This window comes from Piliocolobus tephrosceles, chromosome 5 (assembly GCF_002776525.5).
Source record: "Piliocolobus tephrosceles isolate RC106 chromosome 5, ASM277652v3, whole genome shotgun sequence".
In the NCBI taxonomy this organism is placed as follows: domain Eukaryota; kingdom Metazoa; phylum Chordata; class Mammalia; order Primates; family Cercopithecidae; genus Piliocolobus; species Piliocolobus tephrosceles.
In genome coordinates, this window is record NC_045438.1 from 117,398,053 (window position 1) to 117,411,589 (window position 13,537).

Below are 13,537 nucleotides of genomic sequence, written 5' to 3' on the forward strand. Positions count from 1 at the left end.
TCCATCCCAGGATTAGTCTAATATCTCCCTGCTCATTTACTTGTAGTTTCTTCCAGTTGGATGGTTTGTCTTCACCTGTTAAAACCAGCTCAAGCTTTAAGCAGTAGCTGAGGTGCCTTTTTTTTTTTTTTTCCAAAATGTTCACAACACAAAGAAATGATAAATGTTTGAGGTGATGAACATGGTCACTACCCAGATTTGATCATTATACATTGTATACATGTACTGAAATATAACTTTGGGCTGGGCACAGTGGTTCACGCCTATAATTCCAGAACTTTGGGAGGCCGAGGCAGGAGGATCACCTGTTTACAGGAGTTTGAGACCAGTCTGGTCAACATGGTGAGACCCTGTCTCTACTAAAAATACAAAAAATAGCCAGGCGTGGTGGCATGCACCTGTAGTCCCAGCTACTCAGGGAGGCTGAGGCAGGAGATTCGCTTGAACCCGGGAGGCAGAGGTTGCAGTGAGCTGAGATCGCACCACTGCACTCCAGCCTGGGCAACAGAGCAAGACTCTGCTCCCCTCCCCCCAAAAAAGAAATATCACTCTGTACCCTGTAAATAGGTACCATTATTACATGTCAACTAAAAATTAGAAAACAAAAGCTTTCCTCAACCCCTTTCTTCTCAACCAGAATGAACATTTTCCTCTTTGGGTTCCAAGTATACTGAGTGAGTGCCTTCATTGTAGCACTTCTGGTCTTTGTAATTCATTGTATAATAACTTTCTGTTTCCAAAAGTCAGTCGTTTTCAACCAGGAGAATTCTGCTCCCCAGGTAGGGTGACTAACACATCCTGGTTTTCCCCAGAACTCTCCCAGTTCTGAAACTGAAAATCTTCTGTCCCAGGAATTCCCTCAGCCCCAGACAAATTGGGATATTTGGTCACTCTACTTCCAGAAGACATTTGCAATGTCTGGAGACATTTTGCTGCCACAGCCTGGGAGCAGGGGAGCACCACTGTCATCTCGTGTGTAGAGATCGGAGTGCTATAAACATCTTATAACACCCAACACCACCCCACAGCAAAGATTAGCTAGCTCAAAATGTCAGTAATGCTGAGGATGAGAAACCCTGGCAGAGGCTTTTACTGATCTTTGTAACATTTAGAGGAGAGCCTGTTGGAATGACTTAATGAATACAATTAGATTTTCTCTCCCAACGAATATTAAATAAATACTTATTTATCTTCTGATGTTTATTTAGCATGTTATAAGGCTCCTTCTGTATAATTATAAAGAGATGATATCTGGTCCTCTGTCCTTTATGAATTTTCAATATGGTTGGGATACAAGAGTAATATTTGGGGGAAAATTAGAGAATAATTCTAAGCAATATGCAATTAAGTGTGAGGCCGTCAGAACAAACAGTGTGTATTTAAAAATTCAAATATGGAAGAGAATGCTAAAGGAGATAAAGAATGCTATTGTCCTGAGTTACATGTTTAGCCCCTCTAACTCAAAAATCATATCGCACTGTTTCAAATCCCATTTGCAAAGGGCTTAGTTGTCCAGTTTATATAAACTCAGATTTGTAGAAATGCCAGGGAAAGAGTCTTGCTTTGCTCTGTCAGAGCTCAATTTTGCATCACACCTTCTCAACTGTTCCCTTCTTCCCTAAATTGGTTAATTGGCCCCAAATCTTCCAGACAAGACACAGAGTTATCTTTAACTCCTAGTTCTCCCTTTACCAGCCTGTCCTCTTGCTTGTTAAGTTTCATCCATTCTTTCTCTCCAGTGTCTGTTTTTTCTCTCTCCTCCTTTACACTTCATTCCACAGATACATCTTCAGTTTTATTTAATACACTCCTTACAGGGGTCTACTCCTTCACCCCTATCTCTTTTCCCTCCAAGACAATATTTTCTATGCGCAACATAGGCCTCCCCACATCAAAATATCTTTCTCTAAAGTATCCACTTCCTCTAAAGTCTCCCTGATATGGTTTAGCTGTGTTCCCACCCAAATCTCATATTGAATTTTAACTCCCACAATTCCCACATATCATGGGAGGGACCCAGTGGGAAGTGATTGAACTTTGGGGCTGGTCTTTCCTGCACTATTCTTGTGATAGTGAATGAATCTCAAGAGATCTGATGGTTTTAAAAATGGGAGTTTCCCTGCACAAGCTCTCTTTGCCTGCTGCCCTCCACGTAAGATGTGACTTGCTCCTTCTTGTCTTCCACCATGATTGTGAGGCCTCCCCAGACACGTGGAACTGTGAGCCCAATTAAACCTCTTTTCTTTGTAAATTGCCCAGTCTTGGGTATGTCTTTATCAGCAGTATGAAAATGGACTAGTACACTCACTTTGATCCCACTCCAAATCATATACTTTATCTTTTTTCAAACTTCCTTATCTAGAAGGAATAGTTCCTTTCTCACCTTTTATAATACTTCTCACTTCTTTAATACCTTTTGTATGTAATATAATATTGTGTTCATCTTATACAGATCCTTTGGTGTAAATTCTGTATCTTTTATGATCCCAACACCACTGTTACCATAGGGATTTATGGTATTAGACCACCGATAACTATTATTGAGTGAATGATGAAGACCTGATGAAATGAGTCCCCTTCTTTCCATTTACCTTTTCCAGAGACCCTTGGATTCCAGGAGTTATTACAACTGCTGGGGGAAAAGAAAAGACCTGCCCCTGCCCTTCTTCTAAAAGAAATGTATTAATAGAAATTTTATCCAGGTTCACCAACTATATAAAAGGATGATGAATGCACATTTTTTGGGTCCTAACAGTGGGAAAATATGACTTCTTGCTTCCAGCTAATGCTTTCTTCTGGCTACTTTAGCTTCCTCTTCCAGTTTTCTTGCTACCACCTTTGTGTTTGCAGGACAGCCACTGCTGCTGACCTCAATATTGCTTTCTTCAAATTATGCACCAATCTTTGTCTACATCCATTTTCTTTATGGAATCCACGCATCAAATGTTGGAAATGAAAAAGTGAAGTGTAAAAAAGAGGCTATATATGCACATGTGACCATGAACATCTACTTCAAAGATTTCTTACCTCTACCACCTTAGAGATACATTGACTGTATATGGTGTTTTTGTAAATGTAAAATATAAAGGGCTGTCACTTTACCTTCTGTTAATATAAATGTGTAAGAATGACAGGGATAGGGAAGGACAGAGATAGTTTCATCTGAAAGCAAAGGAGCTGAGAACTAGAAATTGTCTCAGGTTCTCAGGAAGGCAAAACTATGTTTGGAAATTATTAATAAATAACATGTCTATGTCATATAATTTAAAAAATGAACATTTGCTCCTTTAAAACATGGATAAAATATAGTAGTTGTCCCAGAAGAAAACTTTAAAAAATAATCAGGAATAACAGCATGCCCACTGAATAAGATGAAGAGCCTGGTATAGTGGTATGCACCTGTATTTCCAACTATTCAGGAGGCTGAGGTGGAAGGATTGCATGAGCCTAAGAGTTTGAGGCTGCAGTGAGCTATGAAAATATCCACTGCACTCTAACCTGGGCAATGTAATAAAACCCTAGTCTCAAAAAAAAATTTAAAAAGAATGAAGAGTTCCATTTCTATTTACAATCAAGATCCAATATCATAATTAACAATGGAGTATTAGAGGAATTCATATTCAAATGAGGAAAAACACATAAGTCATTCTTACCATAATTTTATAACATATATTTTGGAATCATAAGAAACATAGCACATATAAAACCAAATGACCAGGCATGGTGGCTCATGCCTATAATCCCAGCACTTTGGGAGGCCGAAGTGGGCAGATCACCTGAGGTCAGGAGTTCGATACCAGCCTGCCCAATGTGGTAAAACCCCCATCTCTACTAAAAATACCAAAAAAAAAAAAAGCTGGATGTGGTGGCACGTGCCTATAGTCCCAGTTACGCAGGAGGCTGAGACTGGAAAAGTGCTTGAACTTGGGCGGTGGAGGGTGCAGTGAGCCAAGATGATGTCACTGCACCCCAACCTGGTTGACAGAGCGAGACTCCATCTCAAAAAAAATAAAAATAAAACAAATTAAGAGGACAATGTTGGAAGTTGTTTGCAGGTGATATACTTTTTAAAGGATAACTTAAAAGATTTGACCATTAACTACCATGATTTATAAATATTTTGAATAACTCACTCAAATATAATGTCAGTCCAAAAAATTGTATAGGTCAATGGTATATAGTTAGAAAAAAGTAAAGAAATGTACAATAGAGACCAAAGGATATACTGCCTTGAAAAAAGTCTTAACCAGTGTTATGTTGAACCTATATAGAAATACACTGTATTTTATTAAATAGTATAAAGAGAAGACTTGAATACATGGAGAAGTATAATATATTTCTAATTAGGTTGACTATTCTTGCAAATACCTCAGTTATTCTCAAATAAATGGGATTAATGCAATTTCAATCATTCTTTGCAATGTTGAATAGCATAAGATGGATTCCAAAGTTCATCAGAAAATATAGGCTAATGATACAAAGGCAATTTTCTAAAATAAATAGATTTTATGGTAGTGGAAATGGGTAGCCCTATCAGGGAATTAATATTTATGTCACGTTCTTAAGATTATGTGATTCTGTTACAAGCATATATGGACACATTAGTGGAAATAGCCCCAATTAGGTAGGTATAGATATCATATATAGGTAAGTAGATAGAGATATTAGATATGGAAATGAAATATATAACAAAAGAGAAAATAAAAGTAAATATAAAGGAAAACAGTTTATACAAGGTTTAGTAAATGTGACTATGTAGAACATTTATCAGTCTAGATTCACATTTTATAAAATATAACAAAGGAAGTTCCAGATGGATTAATGAGTTAAATTAGGCTTACTAAAACACATCCATTTCTAGAGTATCACAAATCAATAAAATGCAGATTACTTAAGATACAATGTCCTACTACAAACACTTTCCTTTTTATTTTTCTCTAATTTGTATGCCTCCTCATTTGTCATGTATTGCTTATTAAAAAGAAATAATATTTTTCACATAAAGGAACAACTTCTCTAGACAAGACAGAAGCATTAGTATTTAATTATGGCATATCATTCCCTAATATGTGGGTAGGACTACTGCACCTTATTGACAAATGAGAAACCAAGATGGTTGATTCTTGTTGTTGATTGATCAGTTGTTCAAGATCTGCTTCAGATTCTGTTTAGACTCAAAGGTCCAGGCAATATATTAGGCTTTCTATACTGAGTCCAGATCACCCAACACTGAATGTTACACATGGAACTAGGCTCAAAAAATATGAACAGGGTATGGAGAGGTAGAGAGAGAGAGGGGAGATTCATTGTTAATATTCTTATTGCAAAAGAAACCAGTGACTAGTACCCACACAGATTTTTAAAGTCACAGGCACAGTGCATATCTGCTGCTCAACAAAGTTTTGGAAGTTGGAAGAGGCTAAGGATAGCTGGAAAAGCTGTAGCTGACTGTGGGTGGACCTGAAAGAACCCAGAACCAGTGAGTCTTCCTTTCTGTAGAGAAGAGATAAATGTTCCCCATATTGTATCCCATTTTCCCTAAAACTTGGTCAAATCCACCAGTGGGATTCTAAGAGGCATGGAGGAACAGTTTAAAATCCCATCTCTTCATTTTAATGGGGACTCATCAACAAGGCAGAGGTGGAAAGGAGGCATGCCAATTCATATATTTTGATACTCACTATCCTTCCTTCCCTAAAACCCAAACATTCAGCCGAATGCCTTAGGACACGTATCTGCTATAAATTCATTTTTTATCTAATTTGTCTGAGATCTAAGCTTCCTGTGGAGGTCCGAGATCAAAGGATTTGATTCCTTCTGATGTCGGCGCTGACACATAATGTGTGCTGACTTAGTTCTGTCTATAACCTCACAGTGGGAGGCGGCCAGCCTCTCTGGGCACCTTTGCACAGTGAACTTTCATTTCGGCTGGGGAGTCTGTCAGGTATGTTGCTGATTGGAGCTGCCATGTAAATAATTCATGGTAGATTTTTAAATGTTTTGGGGTCTGCAAAGGAAAGCTATGCTTGTGTTAGTCTTTCATGAATAGATGCGGACTTAAAGAACAAGGGGGAAAAGATTTCCAATGAAGGTCTCTCAAAAACAAGATAACAGTATCTTCAATGGATTGAAAATAGGCGACTCGCAGTGTTTGATTCCTCTTATATGAAGTGCTGTTGGTTTTACCAAGGGATTAAAATTCAAAGCCTTTCTTGCCCTTTTAAAGTTTGCTTCTACCTGACAATTTATTATTCTTGTTCTTTGGTTATTTCTGATCCTCATAAACTATGTCTTTTCCACCTGGTGGGAGCAGTAATTATGGAGATGATGCCCAGCTCAGTGCTTGGCAGAGGACTGGGCATAATGAGAGAGCAAGGTTGACGGCACGCAAACATTTCTTCCTTGAAGGAACTCAAATTCCTAAGAGGAAGATGAGACTGTTACATAAGGAAAAGGTGACCAATGATAGAAGAAACTGTGCAGGTCAAATGAGAAACTCCAGACAAGTATTGAGGCATAAATCAATGTAGTTTGAGCTGTCAAGAAACACTTCTGGGAGGAGCTGAAGGTCCCATAGGAAAACTAGGGTAACCTGAAAGTTCTTATAGCTCAAAGCGAGACAATCATCCCATAGTTTGATGGCTGTAGAAGACACATGCTAGACAAATAGACTGTGGAACAGGACAGACAAAATATGAATAACATGGGCTTATCATAATATTAATAGATGTGTCATGGAAATAATAGGAACAATATGATTATCTTATTTTACTGCTCTAAATCAAAAGCATTATATATATATGTAAAATGTTATTACTTTCTCTCATCCTTACCTCATTTTCCAGATTAAATTGAAGTGGGAAATTGGTATTCTTTACCCCAATACTGTCTCTTATAGTATGAATCAGACAGGATTACTATCTCCTAACAGAAACCAAGATAGCTCTCAATGAACTCAGGAAAAAAATAACAAAAAGCTTACTAAGTTAGGCATCTTCATTGCATACAAATGAGTGGTTAATGTATTTGGCGGTGAGATATGAGAAAAGCAGGGACGGTAAATGTAGTAAATGTAGATGACAGTATTACCACCTACCCCCCAGGGTTTCGGACAGGTTCAAGCTTTTTCTCACTGTAAGGCATATGAACAGTGACCTTTGCATGCATGATATACTCCCATGCATGTATCTCACTGAACATTCTTAACTTTCCATTGCAGTCTTTATCTTTACACAGTATTATGTGGTGCCTAGATATCTGTTTATGCATATGGTACTCTTCTGAGTTGATGTTTAGTTCTGTTTAATAGAAAAATAAAATACAAATAAAATGTTGAGAGGAAATCAACTAAAACAACATTGCTAAAATAAATATATTTTAGTAAATGGTGAAGTAGCACCTGAGAATAAATTAAAATTATACAACTAAAGCCCAGAGAGGCTGAAAAGATGAAAGTCATGAAGCCAGATAGCAGGAGAAGGGGAACGTGAGCCTAATTTTGTGACTTGAGTCTAATGTGCCATCTCTCCTTCTACTGTTATGCAACCACACATGTACACACTCATATAAATAGATGTTTATGTGATTATTTCTACAAATATTTATAGTCATGTTTTTATAAAACTAAAGATATTTAAATTATGAATTTGGCATAAAAGCCTAAGTATTAGATAAGACTGGTTTTTATAGTTCATATATCTTAACACAGGTCTGAGTTGGCCCACTGGTAAGGCCTGAACATGGTCTGGTTTTCGCGTTGAAGCCTAGCCCTTACAATGAAAAATCCTCATTCAGTTATCGATATCATATAAGTGTTTTTTGAGGAAGAAGTATTACCAAATTTTTATTACATATTTGGAGTATCTAATAAAAGATATTTGGAAATCAAAGAGCTGATGTAATTCAATCTTTGATTTGACAGTATCTTGTCAGAAATGCTAACTATGCAAAATGTGTAATTAACTGGTTGAAAACTAAATCCATTTATTCCCCTATTTCTTTTCTCCCCAGATATGAGAATGAAGGTCATGCTGGGCAGGCTGAACCAGTGTCCCCACCAGCTGATGAATGGAGTGTCCAGAAGGAAAGTTAGCCGCCACATTGTCCGAGAGGAAGAGGCTGCTGGTCCTGTGTCTGCTCCTGGTACTACCGGCATCACATCCCATGGGCACACTTGTGCTCCAGGTGCTCCTGCCCAGCAGGTGTACCTGCAAGAGACTGGGAACTGGAAGGAGGGCCAAGAGCAGTTGCTCAGATACCAGCTGGCAGGCCAAGATCAGCTGCTGCTGCTATCCAGGCCTCAGACAAGAGAGGCAGCGGTTGCCAGGGCAAAGTTGGCTGAGTAAGCAAAGTGGCAGGTTGGGGCTTTCCCAAGAGAAGAAAGCCTCCTGTGGGGCCACTGAGGCATTCTGCCTTCATTCAGTACACCTGGAAGCTATTCAGGAGCAACTGTAATCAGAGAAGGTGTGGGCATTTGGCCTGAAAGGCAGAATCTTCCGAATACTTCTGGATAATAAGCAGGGGAAGTGAGGACTGTCTTGCTGGCACAACTAAGAAGAGAGAATATGGACTCTGAATCCCTGTTTCAACTTTAAAATGGAAAACAGTAATATAAATGCTGATAGACTGAAAAATGTCTGATACATCTTTTGCAGCTATCATGATCCTAGTACATTGCCAGGCAAATGATGGCACTTGTTAATTATTTACCAGTTTTTGACTTAAGCCTGATTTCAACAACTTAATAATGGCATAATATTGACTTATACCAATAGGGGTTATTTTTAAGCATTCTGTGGATTGACCACCCACAATGCTTTCAGCTTCTCTTATAGAAGGGATCATGAAAAGGTCTGGTCAGCTACAGTTAATTCCACACTGTTAGAGAAAAGCATTTCTTTATCCTGTAGTAACATTTGAAGGGACAGTTCAACACCCTGCTCTGTGATCTGTCAGAGCTTACCTTCCAACCACAAGGCAACTTCCTGGCTTTTTACAAGTGGATTTTATTTCATGGTTTAAATTCAATCATTATTGAGAGCCTACAGTAGTGTGAGCATATCAAATTTGCACTTCATGAGTATTTACACACGAAAATTGATATTCTCATGGGCTTTGCTGAGAGCTTAGTTAAGGACAAAGATGTAAAAATGCCAAATTTGGGAAAGGAAATTGTCTATGGACCACTGTTGTGTTTTTCAGTGATTCTCTCCGTTAGTAGCTGGGTCACATTTACAACTGGAAAAGAACCACATTGGGAGATCAGAGATAGCCAAGTGGCCAGGTGGATGATCAGCTAACTCCTTTATCAAATAACTGCTTTTTGGAGAAGATGATGCATAAAGCTGTGATACGAAGGAGAGGAGAGATTATATCATGTGCAACTGCTCTAGGCTGTGCTGGGGGTTTAAATGGAGATCACAACAAAGGCTCACCTGGTATTGATACATTTGGTAAGGGTGTTAAAGGCAGTTTCACCAAATTCACACATTTGTACAGGGCCCGTTTCTTTTCAAACTGAAGAATACTTTAAACAGCCTGACTGTGTCCTTGGCTCTGGATCCAGAAGACCCTATGCTCCAAGCATGTAAAGAAAAGATGGCAGGAATGAGGAGAGCCTCCAAAAAGAGATTGCTCTCAGATTTTCCTGAAAATCCTGAAAACCAGGATTTTCCAATCTCTACAACGTGAAGGGGTTGTTGTGTGGTTAAGTTGGAACAGAGAAAGGAAACACACTCTTTCATTGCTGAATTCTAAATTGTGATGCCCTGGAATTAGTATTATGGGAAGCACTGGCAGAAAGCTGTTATGTCTGCAGGGCATCAACGGGGAGGTGTGTCTCACCCTACGATGAATTGGCAGAAATGTCTTAACCTCTTGTTTAGGCATCTGGTGAGTATTTCAGATCTTCAGGCTGTCCCTGAAAGGAGGTAGGTAGCTTTGTCTGTGGTCACTGTGTTGGATCTGGAAGAAAATATGAGTAGACGTTAAGGCCAGTGCTCCCCAAGAGATTTCAGTCCGGGCTATCTGTGTTCAGGGAAGGATTTGCAAGAAATTGGTTTATAGACGTTTACTCTGGAGGCACAAGCTGGCTGCCTGCTGAGTAAGTCCTCTTCGTAGATGATGTATTTTGCTTGGGCACCAACAGAATTAAAAACAAAAAACAAAAAATAACTCGAATGACTTAGGCAGAACATGCCTTCCCTAGTTTAATTAGTCCCTGTTATAACCAGTTATTTATCTTTTTTATAGGTTCTTGGTCTGTGAAATCATTTGCCTTTGCGATCTCTACTTTAGTACACTCACTGGATCCTCAAAGAGCTGTAAGCTTTTTGGACAAAAACATTTCGGAAGCGAAGGCTTTTGAGGATTATAAAATGGTGGCAGTCTTAGTCCTTGCCCTACCTCAGTTTACCTGCCCATTCTTTCTTTCTTTCATTTCTATGGATTCTTTCACCACTTTTTAAATATTTTTCCCAGGTATTTTTCCTGAGCTGTATACCATGCATAAATAGCTACCTAGTGAGATTATCCAGTAGGTTATCCTATAGCTACTATGAAGTTAACACAGCACTAAAACCTGCTCCTCCTTGTGTTTGTTTTCCAGCTCAGTGAATGACATCACTGCGCTCAGACCAGAAATCTAGAAGTCAGTCATGACTCTTCATTCTATTTCACCCTTCGCAAAGAGCCGCCAGCTCTGTTATTTCTGCACCTTTTTACCCTTCTCTGAATTTTTATTATCTTCTTATTTATCCCCTATGTGTCACAAGACGCATCTTTCTGGGAGGCATGTTTTATCCTATCCCTCTGTTTAGGAATAACCATAATTATCTTACTAATTCCATCCCAGAAAATCCTGTGATCCCTGAGGCCAGAATTGACTCTTTAGGCCTAAATAGCAGCTATAAACATCTTCAGTAACTTACCAGGCTCTAGCGTGTGGCATGGAATTTTGGCATCTAGCTAAAATCCCTCAACCCATAGTTAAGCTAGTCCTCTTTCTTTAAAAAAAAAAAAAAAAAAATCAGACAATTGTGGAAACACTGAAAGCAAAGAGAGAGTAGCTCTACATTCATTCATGTCTGGAGATGAGTCAATTTGAACACCACTGTAGGCCAACCCTAAATTTATTAAGATCATTAACATGGGTCACCCAGCAAATACTTCCCAGCAGCGACAATCTACACCCTTTATCTAAATAAATATTGAGATGTGCTTTATTCCTGTGTTAGTTCAAAGAATCTCCTCTTGCCTTCCATTGCTGATTTTCTGTATTGATGGATTCCTTTCTCTCGAGATTGGACAAGCTAAAAGTCTAGAGAGTTCAAAAGTGTTTGAAAGTACATTTTAAGTGTTCTCACCACAAAAAATGCTATATATGTGAGGTGATACATATGTTAATTAGTTCAATTGATCCATTCCACAATGTATAATATTTCAAACTATCAAGTTGTATATGACAAATATATATAATTTTTATTTGTCAAATAAAAAATGTCTATAAATATTTGTGGATGTCAAAATTGAGGAAGAAGTATATATGGAGCTACGGTTGTTTTGGCCATCTCTCCATGCTTTTTATTTGGGGAGGGGGACTTTTCTGGGGGGGGAAGGGACTGTGTTCAGGGAAAGTACCTGACCAACAGAACTTCATGTCTCTTCCAGAGTGAGAGACTCAGCTTATCTGATCAAGGTGGACTTGCCCTTCAATGGACTTGCTCTTGGTACTGCCCAATGAGGCCACCGAGGACCAAGATTTGAGCTCTCTCAGGGCCCACCCCTTTCAACAATTTAGTTGAATGACTCCCTTCCATCTATGAGTCTTACTCCAAATATGTGAAATTACTATATATTGAAATGCATGCAAACTATATGCAAAAATGAGTATGAGGAAATCAAATGTAAATCATATGCAAATATTATTCAACCAAGGTTCTATAAAATTGTACATGTCAATAACAGTAAAGAATTTTAATTAATTCTGTCATTTAAAATTCATGCATTTATTCCGTATTTTGCTTTCACAACTTGTAGTCAATGTCAATTTTGAAAAAACTCTAAGCACAAAGAATTAAACACTATTGAGTACAGAACTGTTGATTTCAATATACGCTATCGCACTTTGACTAATGACAGATATATTTGAGAGAAAAGTCACTTTCTAGAAGGTAATTTTTAAATAAAACATTTCTATAAACTTAAATGTGGATTAAGTGGCAGAATACAGAGATTTGGATGTTTACAAATATTCTTGTAGCATTTGTTCTTTTTATTTGGTGATTTCTTTGCTTGGTACAATCTAGAAATTTATTTAATTCATTTCTAGGACTTTCTAGGTTTTATTGGGATTCAAAGAATTAATTGTCTATATGTTATCTCTTATCAGTCTCAAGATAATCTTATTTATTATCACTTTATGTTTTATTTCAAAATTAGTAGCTATAACAAGGTGAAGGAAATATCCACTCTTCTCTCCATTATATAAATAAAAAATAATCAGTTGCCATCACTTTGTTAGGGTCCAAGGAAAATTACAAAATTTGTTTGGACTATATTTTTTCCTTTTAACATTTCCTCAAGTTAATGGTATGTCATTCAGTAGAATGATTCATGTAGAAAATTATTCAAGTTATGTGGTTATGGTATTAAAAAAAAAGCAAATCACAAAACAATCTGTACAGTATGGTTTTTCTATAGTTTACTTATGCATAGAACAATTATGAAAAGATAGTAAGATTTTATAAGTAATAGCTATCTCTGGGGAATGGAGTAGAAAATATGGGTTGATTTGCACTTCAAATCTTATATCCTTTTGTATTTCAATACTTTTATAAATACATTTACTATTAAAATAAATTTAAAAATATTTTCTCCAAGTTATGATTGACCAGAGATTGGCAGTCTCATTAGATCTCAGCCAGAGATAGGACATGCTTACAGAAAATGCTCTTGGTCCTTGCAGAAATGCTTATAGAAAATGCTGTTAGTCCTTGAAAAACTAAAATTGATGCAGAGGAGAAGAAAAAGAATCTGACAGTGGAAGGTGAATGGACAGAGAAAAAGTGGTCAAGGAGGAATAAAAGGAAAGGTAAGGGAAGTCTACAGGCGAGGAAGAGAAGATGCTATGGATTATAGTGGTTAGACTGTGACTGGATCTGCTTTACTACCACAGTGTCCCTGGGATATTACACAAGGCATGCCACCAAGGGTTCCATTTGGGTGAAGGGCCTATAAGGAAAAATCATATATGGTTATGGCCTCAGTATCACTCCTAAAATCCAGATATGAAACAGTCTCCTCCTTATCACACTCTTAAGGAGGAGACCCTGTGGAAGCAGATGTGTACCCCAAGTCAACATGATACCCATAGCACTGAGAGGTGCCCACCCAATAGTGTGCCTCCCTCCCCCATGTTAGTGCCACCTTGTGTATTTCTTCCAGTCTAGCTCCATGAGAGCTTATTCTAAGCCTATACCATGTGATACTGATAATCAGTGCTGCATAACAGTTTGGTCAACAATGGACCACATGTACA

General features: G+C 37.9%; 1 protein-coding gene and 1 long non-coding RNA gene across 2 annotated transcripts in view; one reads left to right on the forward strand and one right to left on the reverse strand.

Moving 5' to 3' along the window:
- Nucleotides 1-12,868, forward strand: part of PKHD1 (PKHD1 ciliary IPT domain containing fibrocystin/polyductin) — a 469,171-nt gene extending 456,303 nt beyond the window's left edge. The window contains exon 66 of the mRNA XM_023212993.1: nt 8,011-12,868. Coding sequence (XP_023068761.1) covers nt 8,011-8,345 — 335 coding nt within the window. The 3' untranslated portion in view covers nt 8,346-12,868. The remainder of the gene's footprint in view (nt 1-8,010) is intronic.
- LOC111543132 lies at nt 5,023-5,738 on the reverse strand. The gene is made up of 2 exons (XR_002731766.1): nt 5,682-5,738; nt 5,023-5,248 (listed from the first exon to the last, which is right to left on the reverse strand). It is a non-coding gene; the product is annotated as an uncharacterized LOC111543132 (long non-coding RNA).
- Nucleotides 12,869-13,537: the final 669 nt, after the last annotated feature.